General features: G+C 33.6%; 1 protein-coding gene across 1 annotated transcript; it reads left to right on the top strand.

Moving 5' to 3' along the window:
• Nucleotides 1-1,018: 1,018 nt before the first annotated feature.
• Nucleotides 1,019-24,610, top strand: LOC125666679 (hepatic lectin-like). The gene is made up of 5 exons (XM_048899895.2): nucleotides 1,019-1,094; nucleotides 13,287-13,384; nucleotides 20,333-20,417; nucleotides 22,890-23,121; nucleotides 24,493-24,610. The coding sequence occupies exons 1-5, from the start codon at nucleotides 1,064-1,066 to the stop codon at nucleotides 24,512-24,514; spliced, it is 468 nt and encodes a 155-aa protein (XP_048755852.2). The 5' UTR covers nucleotides 1,019-1,063; the 3' UTR covers nucleotides 24,515-24,610.
• Nucleotides 24,611-24,849: the final 239 nt, after the last annotated feature.

Here is a 24,849-nt window from a genome sequence, read left to right as displayed (position 1 = left end):
TGCGAGGTTGCATTGACGAACTAGATCGTTATAACGACCATAGAATTTGCGAAATGCTGACTTCAATCGAGACTGTTGAAATCCCTGTACCATCAACTTGTTTGTCAGCAGCCCACCTCGATTTAAAAACTGACCATACCCAGAACAAGCTCTTGCACATCGAATCAGTTGAGATATATAAACACCATATGCAGGTGATAATGGAATATTGCTACATAAATGTGGGAAGTTGACGATGGAGAAGCTGAAATCATCCCGTTTGTCATACAGTTGAGTTGCTATGTTAATCTGTTAATCAGTATTGCCATATTAATCTGTTAATGATTGCTGTTAATCTGTTAATCATCATTGCCATACTAATCTGTTAATGATTGCCATGTTAATCTGGTAATCTTATTGCCATATTAATATGTTAATAATTGCCATGTTAATCTGTTAATCATTATTGCCATATTAATCTGTTAATGATCGCTATTAATCTGTTGATCATTATTACCATACTAATCTGTTAATGATTGCTGTTAATCTGTTAATCATTATTGCCATATTAATCTGTTAATGATCGCTATTAATCTGTTGATCATTATTACCATACTAATCTGTTAATGATTGCTGTTAATCTGTTAATCACTAGTGCCATATTAATCTGTTAATGATTGTTGTTAATCTGTTAATCAGTATTGCCATAGTAATCTGTTAATGATTGCTGTTAATCTGTTGATCATTATTGCCATATTAATCTGTTAATGAGTGTTGTGTTGATCTGTTAGTCATCATTGTCATATTAATCTAGTGATGTTTTGTTGTGTTAATCTTTTCATGAGTGTCTTGTTTATCTAGTCATAAGTGAAGAAAGAGGTGCCCACGATAAACTGCGATTGTATTCAGTTATCCTTCATTATGCGTCAAATTTAGAAATATTGTCACGATTCTCCGGTAGATGTAGGTTATCAATTCAGTAAATTTTGACCTTTAACTTCTACATTTCAATATAAACTACCTTTAGGCATGATGGTAGTTATTGCCCATTATTGTACTATACGGAATTACCATTCTATCGGCAATGTTGCGTCTAGTTCTATCGTGTGTTCTGGGTGAGTTTTTGTTTATCGGGGTAGTGCGTGCATGTCTACCTATGTGTGTTATGTTACGTCATATCACCAATCTTCTAGAGAAGGATTATTTCTGCAGTCTTGTCACAATCTCTCTCATCAAATAAGTTATATTCTACATACATGACCGATATCATAGTCGCATGAATGGCTCTGTCTGAGAATGTTATGACGTCTCAGATGACTGTGAGAAGTATTGCTTCTTCATTACAATTCTTTAGCACTTATACCGCTAGAATTCTGGGTCTGTTTTTGATACATGCATCACTCGTGGTACACTAATGACAAATAAAACGCCCAAATCACGACCACCATAGACGCTATTAGAAGTGTATCATACACATTGAAAAAGATAGGCATACATGTGTGGTGAATTTAGAAGTACAATTAAAGTAATGGGAAAGCTCTCTTGGTTCTTAAAGCGAGTTTTGGTTGATTTTTTAAAAAATCGAACAGGCTTGTTTTTCTCACAATAAGACCTGATTCAAATTTCATCAAATTAAATATATTCTGTACGTAAGGTAGCCACAATGCATCATTGTCAGATCACATTCATTTGATTGTTTTTTTCTTCTTATATTTTATATCATTTTCGTTAATGCAGCGCTATTTCTCAGCAAAATATAATAATAGAAAATAAAGCAGTGACTTGAAAAACTGACAAGCAAAAAAAAAACATTCTTGGAAAGGTTTCTTTGATGCAGGGAATTAATCAAAACGTTAACATAAATAGTTCTACCTTTTCAATTAATTGGGTCAGAATATTTTTCATTTTAACCAGAAATGAAAGAAATCTAGAAATTGAATTATAGTGTCTCGGGTTTTAAAACTAAAACACAATTTGTCAAACACAAAGAAAATAACATCTTTAACCATTAGTGCATTTACTCCTGCTGGGATTACGATTCCCTTCTTCATATAGATACACCAAGATGAAGGACCAATGATTTTTGGACCAGCAGGCATGCTTATGAACTATCTTAAGATGTCTTAGGAAGAATCTTATAACATATCTTAGGACTATTTTTAGATATGATATAGGATGTAAATTGAAATGGTCTCAGTGGTATCTTAAGTTAAGATGTCTTAAATTTTATCTTAAGATCTTTTTTAAAGAGGTTCGCACCTGAGATTTGGAGTAATGTGAATTTTTGGGAAGTGTATTTTTGATTTCTACATTGAAGGGGAATTAGGAAATTAATAAGAAAAATTGGGGTCGCAACGCTTGTTATTGAGCCATAGTGTTCTATACATGACCTTTTTGCACTTAAAATTTATTCAATTAAACTTGATATTTCTGACGGTGTCAACACAACATAAGCAACACAAATCAATCATTACTTAAAATAGATACATAATAATGTCTTCTAACACTACAGATAAAAAAAAAATTAATACTAGTAATGTATAATAAATAATTACCTTTTTGCACTTGATATACGAAAAACTTCATGATATCAAATTTGATAGTTTAAAAGAATATATTAGGAGTAATGTCAATTTCTAAAATTTTACACAGTTTTCAAGATCTAGTCTTACAATTTAAAATGAAACTTAGAAAAGTGGGGGCTGGAGATCAAATTTTTAAATTATTGGCGAAAATACTGAATTTTTACACAAAATTTCAAGTAAATTAATGAAAACTTTTTTTGAGAATCGCTGTTCTGTTTGGAAAATTATATCAACCAATTTGATAAATTACAACATTTCTTTTTATTAATTATTAATTTTTTATTTCACAAATATTGACATAAGACAGAAGAACATTTGCCATTTTTTTCTAACCACTTTCACACACTTTCATACTCACACTCATACATTTGTTGGTAAGCGCTTGCATTTTTAATATAATTGTAAGAGAAAAATGATAATAATACAGAGCTCGAGTAAATAGATAAAAGTACATGTGGTTTCAAAAGTAGGGAAAAAAACATTGCTTGAAATAGCAAAATTATGATTTTTTTATGTTGTCAAAAAGTGTTTTCCATACATGCCAGGTATTTTCAAATTCTTGTATTTCTAAATTCTGATACGCAATACATTTTTCAACCTTGTATTTGTTGTATAGAATTAGATAGAACAATAATTCCAAGAATCTTCGTAATTTGGTTTTTTTTTCAAACAAGAAAAAATATATTGTTTTGTATAAAGGATAAGGAAGTTTACAATTCTGTTGCCTTTCGACAATGGGAGTTCACCTAATAAAATGTTAAGTACATTAAAACCTATTCTTTTGGAAGTTGTTTTATAAATGTGCATGCTCAGATTGCTCCATAATATAGATACTTTTTCAAAGTCAATGAAAACGTGTTGAATTGTCTCAACTTCATCATTACAAAAGGTACAACAATCAAAAGACACAACATTGATTTTTTTATGATAATAATTGACAGGCAGAATTCTATGAAGTAATCTATACTGTGACCATTGGATAGTAGAGTCTTTGGTAGTCTTAAAACATACAGTAAAAGCATCCTTAACACATATTTCTATTCCATAAGCTACCAGATCTAAATTCCACTTTGAAACAGAAGTAGGTATATCATGGTTTACATTTAACTGTTTGTATACAGATTTAGTACATTTAGTTTGCAAAATCAAAGGTTTATAATATAATGGAATATAAGGTGTAAAAGATGTAAAACTTATACGGTACCAATTTTGATGCACCAGATGCGCATTTCGACAAATAATGTCTCTTCAGTGATGCTCAACCGAAATGTTTGAAATCCGAAATAACTATGAAGTTTTAGAGCTAAATATAGCCAATAACAGTGTGCCAAATAAGTGGAGCCAAATTCGTCCAAGGATAAGAGCTATGCATGAGGGAGATAATCCTTAATTTTGAAATGAATTTCTAAATTATATAACAGCAATTTAATATACATCCGTATTTTCGAGCTAGTAAAAGATCTATTGAATAAACCTTTGTTTTCAAACAATTTCAGATGAGTTGATATTGCACTCAATACACTGTTATATTGTAATATACAAACTTGGATATCAAATTTATGTTGAAAAAGGTTATGTGATAAAAGATTCCCTTTGTCATCTAGGAAATCGTCTATGAGTTTTACACCTTTTTATACCAGCTTTTGATAAACAGTGTTTTCATACCCACTCTAATATTTGAATTATACCACACAGGAATGCTGGGATAGGATTCCTTGTAGAAAGTTTTGTCAAAGGATTTTATTACATGGAGCATAGAATTAAAAACATCTTGCCAAAAAACATTGTTTTCTGAAATAACACATTCAGAAATAAATGCATCTCCAAAATCAAGTAATTTGTGAACAAAATCATGACCATTAATTGCTTCAAAAATATCTACCCAGGATTTATTTCCCATCAATAACCTTTTCAACCATGAACATTTTAAAGACATGATAAAATTGTTGATGTCCACCATTTTTAGACCTCCATGATGGTGGTCTTAAGTTACAATAGAATGTTTTACATTGTCACATTTTCCATTCCAAATAAATTCAAAAATATCTTTACTCAATGAATTAATTATCTCCTTTTTCGGTGTTGGTAGTGATAGAAATAAATGGTTTATTTTCGGAATAATTAATGTTTTAACCACTGTAACCCGACCAATTGGTGTTAGAACTCGCCTTTTCCAATGTTGTAGCATGCTCTTTATTTTTGAAATCTGTATGTTGTAGTTTAAATCTGTAATTTGTTGTAAGTCTACTGAAAAGTTAATACCTAATAAATTGTAAGTTGTTGAACCCCAGTCAAGTTTCCATCTAGTGTGATGAAAGACCTGATTTGAAAACTTTTTAGATCTGACCCAAACAATTTTAGTTTTTGAGTTGTTTACCTTTAAACCAGAAAGTTTAGAGAAAAAATCTAAGGTATCTAATGCTGTAAAAAGTGACTTAGGTGTCCCATCAAGAGCAAGTGATGTATCATCTGCATATTGACTTATTTTGTGTTCCTTATCACATATCACAATACCTTTTATATCCTTATTTTGTTTAATTAAAATTGCAAGAATTTCTGCACAAAGGAGGACCAAATAAGGTGCAACAGGGTCGCCTTGTCTACAGCCCCTCTCAATATTGAATTGAGTAGATAAACACCCACTCTGTAACACTGCAGCCCTAAAATTTGTATTAAGAATCTTCACCCATTTAATAATGTATTCATCAAAACCTAAATATCTTAATACTTTATATATAAATGACCATGAAATGGAGTCAAAAGCTTTTTCAAAATCAATTAAAACCAATAGTCCTGGTATATTTGCACTTTCTGTATAATGCATAAGATCATAGATAAATCTGGTATTTTCTCCAATGTATCTTCCCTTTATAAATCCAGACTGGGTGTCTGAAATAAGATGATCTAAAGTAGACTTCATTCTGTTACCAAGACAACCTGAAATAAGTTAATACAAGACATTTAACAATGTAATAGGTCGCCAGTTTTTTTTTAAAAATTGTCTAGATTTATCACCTTTAGGCAAACATGAAATAATCCCCAATTGCTGAGAGATGGGAAGCTCTTTTTGGAGAAAATACAGTTAACAGATTTTGATATGAGTTCTTTCAGATATGTCCAAAATATTTGAAAAATTCTACATTATATCCATCACTACCTGGAGATTTATTGTTTTTCATATTTTTTAATACTTCAGACACTTCTTTTTCAAATATTGTTCTTTCCAAAGACTCTGAAATATTTTTGTCCTACTTTGGAACACAATTTTGAATAATTTTGTTAAGATCTAAATCTAAAAGTTCTGAATCTTTATTTGTATATAGAATTTGGTAAAAACATTTAACTTCATTAAGTATATCCGCCTGTTCATAGATCATACCATTTCTTTCAACTTCTAATTTTTTAATAGTTTTATTGAAATAATTGCGTTTTTCCAGATTGCAGAAATACCTCGTGGGTTTTCCCCCTTCCTCTATCCATCTAACTTTAGATCTTATGGTATGACCTTCCATTTTTTATTTTCTGAAGATTTCTAAAATCAACCTCTTTTCTTCAATAAGATGCAAGTCTATTTTTTCCTCAGTTTCTAAGTGACCTATTTCTGCAAGTAGAGATATTTCTTGCTTTTCCTTTTGTTTTTTCTTGTAGGAAGAGTATGAAATAGTAACACCCCTTATTTCCATAAGTAAAACCTCAAATAGTATACTATCATCAATAGATCTTGTGTTATCCGTGTCACTTTTACTATATTGTCTACAGGCTTTATGAATAGTTTCTTTGACTTTCTGTACATATTCTTTATCTGAAAGAAGACTATTATTGAATTTCCGAAATCCGCATCCCCTTTTAAAAGAGTTAAATTTTAATTCTACAAAAACTACAAAGTGATTTGATCTATAACCAGGTTTAATTAAGTATGTTTCCACAGAATTGGACAAACTTTCAGAGATTAAAATGTAATCTAGACGACTCTGTTTTAAGGGTGTCTTTTTATGCCATGTATAAACCCGTCTATCAGGATTCAAAATTCTAAACTAATCTAGAAGTTGTAAGTCATCCATAATCTCTAATACTTTCTTCCTTGCTTTGGGGTTATTTATTGAAGTATAGTTATTTGTATCAAGATTAGTGCAAGATTAAAATCTCCTAAAAGTATATAGTACTCATTATCCAGTTCTAAAAAAACCTCACGAACATATTCATAAAACTCAGGACTATCAATGTTTGGACCATAAATGTTAATAAGAGTGACCCTATTATCCTCTATTGTTAAGTCTAGGGCAATTAAATTTCCCTCTTTGTCCCTCTTTTCTTGGTGTACATTGACTTCAAAATTATTGCTAAAAAATAAGGCTACCCCTCTTGCATTTGATTTATAAGAGTTGAAGAAACATTTATAGCCCCACATGGCTTCAATATATGGTTCTGCTTCAGGAGTGAAGTGGGTATCTTGAAAACATATTATAGAATAACCTTTCGATCTATAAAAATTTAACACATCTTGACGTTTTGATAATGTAGCCAAGCCCTGGCAATTCACAGTAGCAATTTTTATGGAATCAACCATTTTCTAAAGTAAAAAGACTAATATATAACATAAAGCATTGCATAATTGCTATTTGGATATTGTAAGCAGACATTTACCGACATATACATATAAAAAAAAATAGTATCTTTATTTATAAACAAAAATGCTCTCGACCACTTTCACACATCTTCCACACTTGTAAACAAAACCTTAACATTGATCCCGAATGTATTTAGTTTGAGTCACGATCCACATGACAAAATACAGGCGAGAATTTTAGGGTCGTCTCCGCAAGAATAAACACACTAGCGCCGGTGTTTAAGTTTCTCATTCACATCATCCAAAATGTCGAATTTATGTCTGTTTCCGCAACTATCGATGGCGAACAATTTACCATTGAAGTACCATGCTGAATGAATCCTAGAGTCTTCGTTTAGGTCTCGTATGAGTTTAGCGTTCATGGGTGTAATATGGTCGTGCATAATGAGGTGTTTCTTCACTCTTTCCTGTGACCGATTCTTTATCACTCTTATTTTTGTCTCTGGGTCACGAAATTGGGCTATTACCGGTCTTGGACCGTCCCTCACTCCACCTGGTACCCGATGAATGGCCACAATATCTGCAGGTGCCAAATCGATATTGACCGACTCTCTGAGGATTTTGTACAAGTCCTCACGCAAGTTTTCACCCTGTTTTTCCTCCCACCGCAGGAACTTTATGTTACTTTTTTGAGAGTATTGCTGATTTTGATTTGTAAGTCTAATCGCACTGCCTGCTCTACTCTGCAGTAGTTTAAGATTTTCTTTCATACCTCGTAGCTCCCGTGCTTGGTCACCTAACTTCTCACGTAGCGTCTCAAAGTCAAGGTTGAAGCCGTCTGAGATCTCTCTAACGTGTCCTTTAAATTCTTTCGTATTGTTCTCAAGTTTTTGTTCAAATTCTTTCTTTACATCGGCTTTGATTTCTTTTGTGGTGTTTTCTTTCATTTCTGTCAGAATTGTGCTTTTCACGACTGCAATGATTTCCTCTTTCATTTCCTTTTTTATCTCCTCTAGAATAGAGGACACAATGTCTTTGATTTCTATTTTGCTCACCATATTGTCTTTAATTTCCGACAATCTGTCCTGAATCAATTTCAAGTCCATTGAAATATTTAATGTACCTGGATGGGCCCCGCCTAATGGAGAGTCCATATCTGAGCTGTCTGTTCTCTTCTGTTTTTTAGCCGACGCTTTTTCAGACACTGTGGAATTTCTAACGGCTTGAGGAACACTGTGTAGATTTAACTGCACCAATTTTCTCTCCGGTGTTTTCAGAATGTCCGTTTGCTTTCTATCTGCTTTTTTCTTTTTCTTTTGCTTATTGTCCGCCATTGAGTAGTAATCACGATAGACACAAAGATTCACAATATCTTCCAAAAAGTATCCAAAATACTCACATGCGTTTTAAAGTATCACAGTAGTGTCAATCAGATTCCAAATATTTAAATAAAAATCCGGCTTAAGAACGTCAAAAATAGAACAAAATTTGATTAAATAAACGGAGCTCTTTCACTTGTGTCAGTACTACTCCATCACGTGATCCGATCCATCATAAATTACAACATTTGAACTAGTTCCTAGTCTCAACTACGTGTATCATAAATCATAAAACTGAAATATATGTATAGGAGTATAAAAACAGACGATACATTGGATGAAACAGAAACTGCAATATCATGCAGAATTAGAACTTTTTGATTAATGAATCCTTCCGCCACAAAATATAATCCCTGCCAAACCCTTTCAAAGTTTAAATTGACACAAAAATTTTCAACTGGATAGGTTTCAGCAATAAATGTGTAATATGTTTGCACCAATGGGATCAATATTGAACCAGTAAATACTTAGTTGTAACATCCTGCGCAGTTGTACTGAAAAGCTCAGGAGCTAACTTTCTTAAACCAAATATAAAACGTGCAGTTATTTGGTACTAAATTTTTTATAGTGGATCGATATCTCTCTCTCTCTCTCTCTCTCTCTCTCTCTCTCCATTACATAGCAAGACGATTTAAGACCCTCTTACATTTGTCCCCTTGATCCGCCACGCCTCAACTATAAAATTACGTCCAAAATACATAGTGAGAGAGTCTCCCCGGCAAACATCCCTAACACTCCTTCTATTGTTAGCGAATCCAAATGTTGACCAGCGCAGAGGGTGTGGGAACGGGGACAAAATAAAGCAATAGGATATTGAAATGCATTTTCTTTACTATACCAAATTTTGTGTATATTTTAAAGACACTTAACCATTTTCAAAACAATGAAATACATACAAATATGAATACAAATTTAAAATGAATGTCTTTAATTCACATGAGTGGTCTTTTTGTCAGCTAGCGAGAAAGGTGTCTCATTCGGACTCTAGCTCCATCATTTATAGGGTTTCCAACATATTGTTCCTTTCACATCTGTCCAAGATCCACTGGGTTACAACCCTCTGGTAGAGATACGCCGTTTATTATGTAATACAGCAAATGCTACTGTAATTTTACAATTATTGCTTTCTTGGGCGTGTAGAGAAGATCTCCCCCCCCCCCCCCCACTCGAATCGACACACTTAAATAATCTCGACTTTAATACATCAAATGCTCACTCAATTGTATTTCTTGTTCGAATATGAACATAGGTATATATGTATTCTGCTGTATTGGAAAGGTTAAGCACAGGTGTAAGGAGCCATGAACGAAGTAGGTATGCACTGTCGCCAAGTAGACATCCATCCAACGTTTTTCGAAAGAAATATTTTTCATTTATGATGTTAAAAATTAAAAATATAGCTCATTTAATGTTGACAATCAACATTTGGACCGTCTGAATGTAAGGATAAGAGCAATATTTTAGCTTTAATCTGCGTTACGTAAACAAAAACTCGTGTCTTTTTTTTTCGTAAACAAACCAGTGAAACATTAATTTTGTAATTTAAAGCATCTGTATTTTGTACAATTACAAATTTTAACTTTTAGATGACACATTTTACCTAAAGCATACTTGAGATGTGATATATATAATAAACTTGGATCAATATCCATTTATTTTGAAAACTCGTAAACCATAACACACCTCAATCTTTGTTTTCAAAACAAATAATAAACTCTTTATAATGAGCTTCTGTCATGATGAATAACCTTATTTTTTTTTGTGAAACCTTCTAAACATATTAGACCGCAGATTTTGATTACTTAAAGTGAAATACAAAATTCGGGAGTACCTGTAAAGTGCGAAACGAAATCGAAACGAAACGAAATCTACCGAAACGAAACGAAATCTACCGAAACGAAGCGAAAAAGATTGTATTATCGAACTCTTATTATAATTAAAAACGGTATCTTAGGCCCCTTTGTATCAGTCAAGCCGAAATCCTACATCAAAGGGGAGGCGAATTTTATTTATATGTGGTAACTTTCACAGGGGCCTAAGATACCATTTTTAATTATTATTATAAAAGAGTTCGGTTATACAATCTGTTTCGTTTCGCTTCGGTAGGTTTCGTTTCGTTTCGGTGGGTTTCATTTCGTTTCGCACTTTACAGGTACCCAATTCACATTTGGAGGAAGATCGTGAATCAGTCCCTTTAAATTAACAAACATCTGTAGGTGGGTTTTTTATTCTGATATGGGTTCCTTCTATAACGTCTGTATTTGGAAATCTTGCTATCTAATAAAATTCACCCTTTATATTATTGAGCTCACGGGGCACCCGTTTTTATGGTCATTTCCGAGGACATTCACACCTGATGCCGAGCGTTTGGCGATGAAACTCTCTCTACCTGTTTCAACAACTTAGGTATGTCGCGGCCGGGATTCGGCCTTCCGCATGCAGGATGAACGCTATAACTTCTAGACCACCGCGGTGGTGCGATGGAGAAGATGAAAGAATGTCGTTTGCCATAACGCTGTGCTTGAGTTTGCCGTTGATACATGTAACTATATTCAATAGAATATCCAAATATGAAAATATAATCCATTGTATTTTTTCAATGGAGACAAATGATTGTGCAGCCGTGTAATTGAATTTTGAAATACATTTCTTTATGAATTCATTAAATAGATGGAATGTATGACGTCATTAACTCTCGGAAATTTATATCCAGGGTTTAATGTCCATTCTAAAGTTATAATTTTACGGAGAATACATCTCCTTGGTACTTGTAACCCCATGTCTTTGGCTTGAAATGAACCTCATTTTAAAAATAAGAGGTGTCAAATGTAGTTTACCTGCGTCATCCAGTTGATCTCTCGTGATTGTAAATTGTTCGCAGGCATGTGCCGTGCGTTCATATTTCAGTACAATCAAATTCCTCTCTGAAAATACATTGTAATCATTTCATTAAATTTGGTTTGGAACATTTTTGGGTAAAGAGATCTTGACTATGAATTTCATGGTCACGGCACCCCTGGGATCTGAGGGGTGGACAAAAACCTAAACAAAATTAAATGAAAATTAAAAAAAAAACTTTCTTCACTATGCATTTTTAATTAGGATAAATAAGGATGCCTCTACCCAAAGTGTGAAATCCATAGCCCCTAGTTCATGGGTTCTGGTGCCAAGGTACATGGCACATTTCACATGCTTTATATAGTGAAAATACGTTAATTTTTATGCCTCCGAGATCGAAGATCGGGGGTATATTGTTTTTGTCCTGTCTGTCATTCTGTCTGAAACTTTAACCTTGCTAATAACTTTTGAACAGTAAGTGTCTTATGCCCCCGAGATCGAAGATCGGGGGGTGGGGGCATATTGGGTTTTTTCCTGTCTGTCATTCTGTCATTTTGTCTGAAACTTTAACCTTGCTAATAACTTTTGAACAGTAAGTGATAGGGCTTTGATATTTCACATGAGTATTCCTTGTGACAAGAAATTTCCGTGGGTACCAACATTATTGACCCCGTGACCTTGACCTTCGAGTTTGATCTACTTTTTGAAAACTTTAACCTTGCTAATAACTTTTGAACAGTAAGTGATAGGGCTTTGATATTTCACATGAGTATTCCTTGTGACAAGAAATTTCCGTGGGTACCAACATTATTGACCCCGTGACCTTGACCTTGGAGTTTAATCTACTTTTTGAAAATTTTAACCTTGCTTATAACTTTTGAACAGTAAGTGATAGAGCTTTGATATTTCACATGAGTATACCTTTTGACAAGACCTTTCCGTTGGTAATAAACCTTTTGACCTTGACATTTGACCTACTTTTATTCTTTTTAGATAGGTCATAACTTCTAAATGGTAAATATTAGAGCTTTCATATTGTAATGAGCATTTATTGTGACAAGATCTTTTTACTGGTACCAAGATATTTGTCCTTTTGACCTTGGTCATCTTTGGAATTGGCCATTATCGGGGGCATTTGTGTTTCACAAACACATCTTGTTGGAAATCTTTGTTAACCCTGCGCTGCTTTAGGGGGGATATATAAATGGTGATGAGGATCAATGGGTCATCATCCAAAATTGACTCAAGAGGTAGAGATTCAGACTTTAAGAAGGGGGTCAAATGGGTGCATTTATATTCACTGAATCTCGTTTCTTACATTTCTTTTGAAACTGACATTGCTTTCATCATAGACAATGAATATTTAACTAGTTCGATTCCATTTTTAGTACTATCTGCCCGCGTAATCATTACCAAGTATGGAGCGCCGTCATGGCCACATGGTTTATTGGTTGCTCCGTTTGAAATAACAAAATGATCAACGATATGATATGTTAGTACTTAGATATAGTTTATATTTACAAGCATTCATAAAAAATAGAAATATAAACAATTTCTTTGTTGTTTTATCGAATGATGTATGATGGTGGCAAGTATTGCTTACACTAGTTATGTAATATTTTTTTGCGATGATTGCTACCTTCATCACCCGATGAAACAACAAAGAAAGCTTTTTATATTTTAGATAACTGTGTATATAATCGAAATGTGTTTATTCTTAGAAATCTTCTCCTTTACTTTTATACATTGGAAATAGATTACTTCACGCATTGTAATGGGGAGTATGTGGTCTTAATTTCCTAATTACAAATGTACCCATGCACTAAAGGTTCAGGCTCCTGGACGGTATAGACAACGTGGATATTATAGTGATGTATATCATCCCTCTCTTACATTTTTTGCTTTGCCCTAATTAATTATAGTAATGCCTTTTTACAGTTTCCGCCGTATTCAGCGCCTGCCCGGCGGACTGGAGTTCCGTTGACAACCATTGCTACATGATTAGCCATGCTAAACTGACGTGGCCTGAGGCTGCCGTACGTATTCCATCACACAATATACGTTTCCTGTTTCTCAGAATCATCTAGAAATTTGCAATGCAATTAAATGCACGGGACAAATGAAAATGCGTAACGGTATACATATACGATGTATGTGGCCATCATTCACTACTTTTGCGGTTGAAGAATGAAAATCAATCAACGGGGATTAAATTACGTGAAGCACTGTAAAGTATTGTCGTTCAAGAATCCCTTTGATATCAGGGGATTAGAATTTATGACTGTCCTAACTTGCCAATGTGTAAACTAGTAGTAAGTGCTGTCTCCTTACTACACACTGTGTAAACTAGTAATAGTACCACTATCTCCTTACTACACAAGGTGTAAACTAGTAATAGTACCTCTATCTCCTTACTACACAATGTGTAAACTAGTAATAGTACCACTATCTCCTTACTACACAATGTGTAAACTCGTAATAATACCCCTATCTCCTTACTACACAATGTGTAAACTATTAACAGTACCTCTATCTCCTTACTACACAATGTGTAAACTAGTAATATTACCCCTATCTCCTTACTACATAATGTGTAAATTAGTAATATCACCACTTTCTCCTTACTACATAATGTGTAAATTAGTAATATCACCACTTTCTCCTTACTACATAATGTGTAAACTATTAACAGTACCTCTATCTCCTTACTACACAATGTGTAAACTAGTAATAGTACCACTATCTCCTTACTACACAATGTGTAAACTAGTAATAATACCCCTATCTCCTTACTACACAATGTGTAAACTAGTAATAGTACCACTATTTCCTCACTACACAATGTGTAAACTAGTAATATTACCACTATCTCCTTACTACACAATGTGTAAACTATTAACAGTACCTCTATCTCCTTACTACACAATGTGTAAACTAGTAATAGTACCCCTATATCCTTACTACACAATGTGTAAACTAGTAATAATACCACTATCTCCTTACTACACAATGTGTAAATTAGTAATATCACCACTTTCTCCTTACTACATAATGTGTAAACTAGTAATAATACCACTATCTCCTCACTACACAATGTGTAAACTAGTAATATTACCACTATCTCCTTACTACACAATGTGTAAAATATTAACAGTACCACTATCTCCTTACTACACAATGTGTAAACTAGTAATAGTACCACTATATCCTTACTACACAATGTGTAAATTAGTAATATCACCACTTTCTCCTTATTACATAATGTGTAAACTAGTAATAATACCACTATCTCCTCACTACACAATGTGTAAACTAGTAATAATACCACTATCTCCTTACTACATAATGTGTAAATTAGTAATATCACCACTTTCTCCTTACTACATAATGTGTAAACTATTAACAGTACCTCTATCTCCTTACTACACAATGTGTAAACTAGTAATAGTACCACTATTTCCTCACTACACAATGTGTAATTAGTAATATTACCACTATCTCCTTACTACACAATGTGTAAACTATTAACAGTACCTCTATCTCCTTACTACACAATGTGTAAACTAGTAATAGTACCCCTATATCCTTACTACACAATGTGTAAACTAGTAATAATACCACTATCTCCTTACTACACAATGTGTAAATTAGTAATATCACCACTTTCTCCTTACTACATAATGTGTAAACTAGTAATAATACCACTATCTCCTCACTACACAATGTGTAAACTAGTAATATTACCACTATCTCCTTACTACACAATGTGTAAACTATTAACAGTACCACTATCTCCTTACTACACAATGTGTAAACTAATAATAGTACCACTATATCCTTACTACACAATGTGTAAATTAGTAATATCACCACTTTCTCCTTACTACATAATGTGTAAACTAGTAATAATACCACTATCTCCTCACTACACAATGTGTAAACTAGTAATAATACCACTATCTCCTTACTACATAATGTGTAAATTAGTAATATCACCACTTTCTCCTTACTACATAATGTGTAAACTATTAACAGTACCTCTATCTCCTTACTACATAATGTGTAAACTAGTAATAGTACCACTATCTCCTTACTACACAATGTGTAAACTAGTAATATTACCACTATCTCCTTACTACATAATGTGTAAACTAATAATAGTACCACTATCTCCTTACTACACAATGTCTAACTATTAATAGTACCACTATCTCATTACTACACAATGTGTAAACTAGTAATAGTACCACTATCTCCTTACTACACAATGTGTAAACTAGTAATAGTACCACTATCTCCTTACTACACAATGTGTAAACTAGTAATAGTACAACTATCTCCTTACTACACAATGTGTAAACTAGTAATAGTACCACTATCTCCTTACTACACAATGTGTAAACTAGTAATAGTACCACTATCTCCTTACTACATAATGTGTACACTAGTAATAGTACCACTATCTCCTTACTACACAATGTGTAAACTAGTAATAGTACCTCTATCTCCTTACTACATAATGTGTAAACTAGTAATAGTACCACTATCTCATTACTACATAATGTGTAAACTAGTAATAGTACGACTATCTCCTTACTACACAATGTGTAAACTAGTAATAGTACCACTATCTCCTTACTACACAATGTGTAAACTAGTAATAGTACCACTATCTCCTTACTACATAATGTGTAAACTATTAACAGTACCTCTATATCCTTACTACACAATGTGTAAACTAGTAATAGTATCACTATCTCCTTACTACACAAGGTGTAAACTAGTAATAGTACCTCTAATTTCTTACTACACAATGTGTAAACTAGTAATAGTACCACTATCTCCTTACTACACAATGTGTAAACTAGTAATAGTACCACTATCTCCTTACTACACAAGGTGTAAACTAGTAATAGTACCTCTATCTCATTACTACATAATGTGTAAACTAGTAATAGTACCACTATCTCCTTACTACACAATGTGTAAACTAGTAATATTACCGCTATCTCCTTACTACACAATGTGTAAACTAGTAATAGTACCACTATCTCCTTACTACATAATGTGTACACTAGTAATAGAACCACTATGTCCTTACTACACAATGTGTAAACTAGTAATATTACCACTATCTCCTTACTACACAAAGTGCAAACTAGTAATATTACCACTATCTTCTTACTACACATAGTGTAAACTAGTAATAGTACCACTATCTCCTTACTACACAATGTATAAACTAGTAATAATACCACTATCTCCTCACTACACAATGTGTAAACTAGTAATAGTACCACTATCTCCTCACTACACAATGTGTAAACTAGTAATAATACCGCCATCTCCGTACTACATAATGTGTAAACTAGTTATATCACCACTTTCTCCTTACTTCACAATGTGTACACTAGTAATAGTACCAGTATCTCCTCACTACACAATGTGTAAACTAGTAATATCACCACTTTCTCCTCACTACACAATGTGTACACTAGTAATATCACCACTTTCTCCTCACTACACAATGTGTACACTAGTAATGTCACCACTTTCTCCTCACTACACAATGTGTAAACTAGTAATAATACCACTATCTCCTTACTACATAATGTGTAAACTAGTAATATCACCACTTTCTCCTTACTACACAATGTGTACACTAGTAATAGTACCTCTATCTCATTACTACATAATGTGTAAACTAGTAATAATACCACTATCTCCTTACTACATAATGTGTAAACTAGTAATATCACCACTTTCTCCTTACTACACAATGTGTACACTAGTAATAGTACCTCTATCTCATTACTACATAATGTGTAAACTAGTAATAGTACCAGTATCTCCTCACTACACAATGTGTAAACTAGTAATAGTACCACTATCTCCTTACTACACAAAGTGTAAACTAGTAATATTACCGCTATCTCCTTACTACATAATGTGTAAACTAGTAATATTACCGCTATCTCCTTATTACACAATGTATAAACTAGTAATAGTACCACTATCTCCTTACCACACAATGTGTAAACTATTAATAGTACCTCTATCTCATTACTACATAATGTGTAAACTAGTAATAGTACCAGTATCTCATTACTACACAATGTGTAAACTAGTAATAGTACCACTATCTCCTTACTACATAATGTGTACACTAGTAATAGTACCACTATGTCCTTACTACACAATGTGTAAACTAGTAATATTACCACTATCTCATTACTACACAATGTGTAAACTAGTAATATTACCCCTATCTCCTTACTACACAAAGTGTAAACTAGTAATAATACCACTATCTCCTTACTACATAATGTGTAAACTAGTAATAATACCACTATCTCCTTACTACACAATGTGTAAACTAGTAATATCACCACTTTCTCCTCACTACACAATGTGTACACTAGTAATAATACCACTATCTCCTTACTACATAAGGTGTAAACTAGTAATATCACCACTTTCTCCTTACTACACAATGTGCACACTAGTAATAGTACCAGTATCTCTTCACTACACAATGTGTAAACTAGTAATAATACCACTATCTCCTTACTACATAATGTGTACACTAGTAATAATACCAGTATCTCATTACTACACAATGTGTAAACTAGTAATAATACCACTATCTCCTTACTACACAATGTGTAAACTAGTAATAATACCTCTATCTCCTTACTACATAATGTGTAAACTAGTAATAATACCACTATCTCCTTACTACACAATGTGTAAACTAGTAATAATACCTCTATCTCCTTACTACATAATGTGTAAACTAGTAATAATACCTCTATCTCCTTACTACATAATGTGTAAACTAGTAATAATACCAGTATCTCATTACTACACAATGTGTAAACTAGTAATATTACCACTATCTCCTCACTACACAAAGTGTAAACTAGTAATATTACCACTATCTCCTTACTACACAAAGTGTAAACTAGTAATAGTACCACTATCTCCTCACTACACAATGTGTAAACTAGTAATATCACCACTTTCTCCTCACTACACAATGTGTAAACTAGTAATAGCACTGCTATCTCCTTACTACAGAATGTGTAAACTAGTAATAATACCACTATCTCCTTACTACATAATGTGTAAACTAGTAATAGTACCACTATCTCATTACTATGTAATGTGTAAACTAGTAATAGTACCACTATCTCCTTACTACACAATGTGTAAACTAGTAATAATACCACTATCTCCTTACTACACAATGTATAAACTAGTATTAGTACCACTATCTCCTCAGTACACAATGTGTAAACTATTAACAGTACCTCTATCTCCTTACTACACAATGTATAAACTAGTATTAGTACCACTATCTCCTCACTACACAATGTGTAAACTATTAATAGTACCACTATCTCATTACTACACAATGTGTAAACTAGTAATATTACCCCTATATCCTTACTACACAAAGTGTAAACTAGTAATAATACTACTATCTCCTTACTACATAATGTGTAAACTAGTAATAGTACCACTATGTCCTTACTACACAATGTGTAAACTAGTAATAGTACCACTATCTCATTACTACACAATGTGTAAACTAGTAATATTACCCCTATCTCCTTACTACACAAAGTGTAAACTAGTAATAGTACCACTATCTCCTTACTACACAATGTGTAAACTAGTAATATTACCACTATCTCCTTACTACACATAGTGTAAACTAGTAATAGTACCACTATCTCCTTACTACACAATGTATAAACTAGTAATAATACCACTATCTCCTCACTACACAATGTGTAAACTAGTAATAATACCGCCATCTCCGTACTACATAATGTGTAAACTAGTAATATCACCACTTTCTCCTTACTACACAATGTGTACACTAGTAATAGTACCAGTATCTCCTCACTACACAATGTGTAAACTAGTAATATCACCACTTTCTCCTCACTACACAATGTGTACACTAGTAATATCACCACTTTCTCCTCACTACACAATGTGTACACTAGTAATATCACCACTTTCTCCTCACTACACAATGTGTAAACTAGTAATATCACCACTTTCTCCTCACTACACAATGTGTAAACTAGTAATAATACCACTATCTCCTTACTACATAATGTGTAAACTAGTAATATTACCGCTATCTCCTTATTACACAATGTATAAACTAGTAATAGTACCACTATGTCCTTACTACACAATGTGTAAACTAGTAATATTACCACTATCTCATTACTACACAATGTGTAAACTAGTAATATTACCCCTATCTCCTTACTACACAAAGTGTAAACTAGTAATAATACCACTATCTCCTTACTACATAATGTGTAAACTAGTAATAATAACACTATCTCCTTACTACACAATGTGTAAACTAATAATATCACCACTTTCTCCTCACTACACAATGTGTACACTAGTAATAATACCACTATCTCCTTACTACATAAGGTGTAAACTAGTAATATCACCACTTTCTCCTTACTACACAATGTGTACACTAGTAATAGTACCAGTATCTCCTCACTACACAATGTGTAAACTAGTAATAATACCACTATCTCCTTACTACACAATGTGTACACTAGTAATAATACCAGTATCTCATTATTACACAATGTGTAAACTAGTAATAATACCACTATCTCCTTACTACACAATGTGTAAACTAGTAATAATACCTCTATCTCCTTACTACATAATGTGTAAACTAGTAATAATACCACTATCTCCTTACTACACAATGTGTAAACTAGTAATAATACCTCTATCTCCTTACTACACAATGTGTAAACTGGTAATATTACCGCTATCTCCTAATTATACGATGTGCTAATGCTCCTTCTATACCATATATTCTAACAATGTCATACCCTAGCTTTGGAAACAGCTTGGCGGGCACCTTGCACTTACTATGTTACTGACAGGAATCAGTTGCTTACACCCGAGTTTTACCCTACTTTCAGGAAATGTGTGAAGCGCTACATGGAACTTTAGCAACCTTTGAAAACAGAGCAGACATCAGTGCTATTGCTTTCCAGCTTCACGGAGGTTATTAAGTCATTTTGTACCTGTCCCACGGAAGTAATTAAATTATTTTGTTCTGGTCCCATGGAAGTAATTAAATCAGTTTGTTCTGGTCCCACGGAAGTAATTAAATCATTTTGTTCTGGTCCCATGGAAGTAATTAAATCATTTTGTTCCGGTCCCAAGGGATTAATTACGTCATAGTGCCCCGGTCCCACGGTAGTAATTAAATTATTTTGTTCCGGACTCGCGGAAGTATTTAAGTCATTTTGCTCCGGAGTCACGTAGGTAATCTAATTATTTTGTTCCGGTCCCACGCGGGTAATTCACCCTTAAATGAACCACTCATTGTATTGGGATTACACAGAGATAAATTACGCATTGTATTTGGATTACACAGAGATTAATTACGCATTGTATTCGGATTACACAGAGATAAATTACTCATTGTATTCGGATTACACAGGGATTAATTACTCATTGTATTCGGATTACATAGAGATTAATTACTCATTGTATTCGGATTACACAGAGATTAATTACTCATTGTATTCGGATTACACAGAGATTAATTACTCATTGTATTCGGATTACACAGAGATTAATTACTCATTGTATTCGGATTATACAGAGATAAATTACTCATTGTATTCGGATTACACAGAGATAAATTACTCATTGTATTCGGTTTACACAGAGATAAAACTCATTGTATTCGGATTACACAGAGATAAATTATTCATTGTATTCGGATTACACAGAGATTAATTACTCATCGTATTCGGATTACACAGAGATAAATTAACTTAAACCATTGGTTCACCTACTTTTTCTCCGGCTTGGGTAGCCGCCCTTTAACAATTATGCAATATGCTTAATCATATTTATATAATCACACGATTTCAGTGCTTTTAACCGGTTACTTCTAAAATTTACAGAATTTATTGTATTACACCCTCACAGAAATAAACATCGAATACGGCTGTAACACACACACACCCTTTTTTCCACTTACCCTACAATTTGACGAAATTTACATTTCAAAAAGAATTCTCCACAAAATATTGTGTTTTGATCATAGATATTTTACAACCTGGTAAAGAATAGCATGATAAAGAGTTTGGTACCGTAGCCTGCCATTTTATGTCAAGTTTAGGATTGTGTATAAATGTTGCCTAAGCATATCTGTAAAGAAAAAAGTGTTCACTTAGTCTACCACAGATTTAAAAAAAAAAAGCATGGCGGGGGGAGGGGGGTCAAAGTACAGGTTTTGCATGCCAAGCCCAAATTGAAATCGGCCTCTTCTATACTTTACCTACAGTGTATTTTAGTTCTCATTAGTATTTTTTTTCTACTTAAAAGTCCCAATCAGGCTGACAAGTATATCTATTTTCCAATGGCAAATAATGATAGGGTCTACTTGCAGGCCTATTAGTAAAAAAAAAATCCACTTTCACACAGACTCGCACAATACACTAAAAACACGTTTCAAAACTCTTCTTTTATCGAGATACAAGGTCACCTCTTTCAGTTATAAGGTTGGTTCTTCACAAATTTTCCCGAAACTCGAGAAAATGAGCGCTCAAGTTTGACTGTAGGCCACGAATGTGCAAGATAGCGCAAGAGTTTGTTCTGCGTATGATCAGTTTTTAAATCGAAGCAGGCTACTGGCAAACACTTTGATGGTTGCAGGGGTTTCAATAGTCTCGTTTAAAGTCAGCATTTCGCAAATTCCACGATCGTTATAACAATCTAGGTTGTCAATACAACCTATCATTGGGTCAAATGCCGTCGGACATGTTTCATACCGATTGTTAGGCCGTTCATGGCAAATTGATTTTGACTACAGATTGCCCCGTTTGCCTGATCAATATATAAGGCTCACGACGGGTGTGACCGGTCGACAGGGGATGTTTACTCCTCCTGGGAACCTGATCCCACCTCTGGTATATCCAGGGGTCCGTGTCTGTCCAACTCTCTATTTTGTATTGCTTGTAGGAGTTATGAGATTCATCACTGTTCGTTATCTTTACTATTCACCTTTCATTAGATGTCTTCCGATATATGTATCATTTATATATACTTGACATGGAGCTGTAAAATCAGAACCTACTGACTATGAATAAACCATGATATATGGAATGGGCATAAAATCCTGAATTTTAAAATGTGTGAAAATATGGATTTAAACAAGAATTCGTGAAATGACAAATGCAAAGTCGCATGCAGCATATAGTACCGCGATTAATTACGAGGAAACTGTGATTGGAATCATTGGCTATAGAATTCATGTTAAAACTGACCGTACAGTCAGAACGTGCCGGAACATAATCTGGAATCAATTTTGAAATTCCATCTACAAGAGCAGACTCTCGATTCCGTTAAATGTGTCTTTATATCTCCCCATCAAAGGCAATTCAGTTTTTGATGCGGATTTTAGAATATTCTCATGGACTATATTTCCACCTTTAAATAGAAAGTTTTTATCATAATCAGACATACGAGACGAGAAAATTTGGGTGGATGGAACTGATTCAGTACGGGAGGGACACTGGATCTGGGCTTCCAACGGACATGACGTCATTTCCTCCTTCTCGGGTCGCGTTTCCAATAACGACAAGGACAAAAACTGTCTAAGTATGGATTCGGACCATCACTTCCAATGGTATGCAGAGAGCTGTCACAGCGAGGCTTACTACATCTGCGAGAAACTCAACGTCATCTCCGGGTATTTTTTTTTTAATTTCCTGTCCAGAGATTTTCTATAATTATTCAGAGAACAGGCTTGTCCTCTGTGAACTGATATTTAGTAAACTAGAAGATCATAGAAGCGTTACTTACGTGTAGAATTTAAGTTAAGGAAAGAGTTTAGTTGACCCAGAAAAAAACCCGGAAGATAACACCACATCCATCATACCAACGACCACACTTTACGAAGTGGAGGAGGTATAATTTTAACGTTAGAATTGACCTAACAACTACAAGCAAAGAAAAATAGCTATAGATAAACGAAGCTCTCTCACGACATGGATGACTGTAAGAGCGAAGCTCCCCCTATAGGTAGCACGTATGTACATGTTTAAAAACCAATGAAAAAGTAACCATACCTATGGAGCTTAAAACAAAATTGGTCAAAATGGCGTCGATTTGAATGCCAGAGCAAGAACATTTATTTCATCATTTTAAATCTCGTCATTCAAGCTCACGTCGTTCTTAGATTTTACATAAAATCCGTTAAAGCATGCAAACTATATTTTCTCAAACATATAATCTCGATTGTATCAGGTATCCTATGTTTGTGCTAAACACCAACGCTAAATATGACATCACAATCACTTTTTACATCAATTGCGTTGTGTATTTCGCGTATAATGAATAGGCGGATTAAATATCTTAAGTCGTGTAACAAGATGGTCAATTAAGATGATTTAACAGCAGTCTGTACCCGTATAACTAGGGATTTTTTAAATCCAGTTCTAATACCAGTACTTTGTGGTTCAGCTTTAAACATAGTTTCACCGTAAAACAATAGACGGCAAAGCCTCCTCACGGGCGCAATGAACACAGTATGCTTATCTCAATTTATTGACACATGAAAACTTAATCAGGTCGTAAACACATGAAAACATATTTAGTTCATATACCCGTGAAAACATTCATAGACACATATAATTAAGACATGTTGAGTTTATAATCACATGAAGGCATATTCAGATCATAGTCACACTCAGTCCATGCATCTACATAACTGTATCTGTTCGTAAATTAATATTCTTAAGATATTTACAACAGTATATCAAAGTTTTTGCTATCATGTAGCAAATCAAATATTCAAAGGCGACCACAGAAAAATAATGTTTTAGCGATTGTAAAAATTCAGTGTATTATATTTGTTTTTTTTTTTTTTTTTTTTTTTGGTTAATAAGAAAACCCCAGAAAGTTTACGATGTCAAAGAAAATACTCATGAGAGAAAGATATTTTGACAAACATTCAGAGACACGCGCACACTTGATATTTATGATTTCATATGTTGTAAAGAAATTTCAAAGTAGATTATGTAATTTTATCTCCCTTCAACAAATTTCTTGTTATTTTCAGTGGCTCAACATTGGTTGGATAACACAAATGGACAGGGGAAAAGTTACACAAAAATCAACCAACTCAACGGCAATGCTATTGTACGAATTCAATCATCAATGATAAATCTAGATGTTGATGGTGTTGTTGACTTATTTCTTCCCCTTTTACTGAGGTGAATTGGTGGGTAGGACAAGATGGAAAGAATACCTATTTCAGTCGCTATTATTATGGAGAGGTCGTCTGAGTGGCAATGCCCCCTTCCATCTTAAAACTTGCATTGTCAACAGTGTTTACAACATGGATATCATGTAGAGAAAGGGGAATATGGAGGCAGTCTCTGTATTCAAACTGAAATAAATGATTTAAAATTAGCCC

The sequence above is a fragment of the Ostrea edulis genome, chromosome 10 (assembly GCF_947568905.1).
Source record: "Ostrea edulis chromosome 10, xbOstEdul1.1, whole genome shotgun sequence".
Taxonomy (NCBI): Eukaryota; Metazoa; Mollusca; class Bivalvia; order Ostreida; family Ostreidae; genus Ostrea; species Ostrea edulis.
This window is presented reverse-complemented; position numbering and strand designations above follow the sequence as displayed.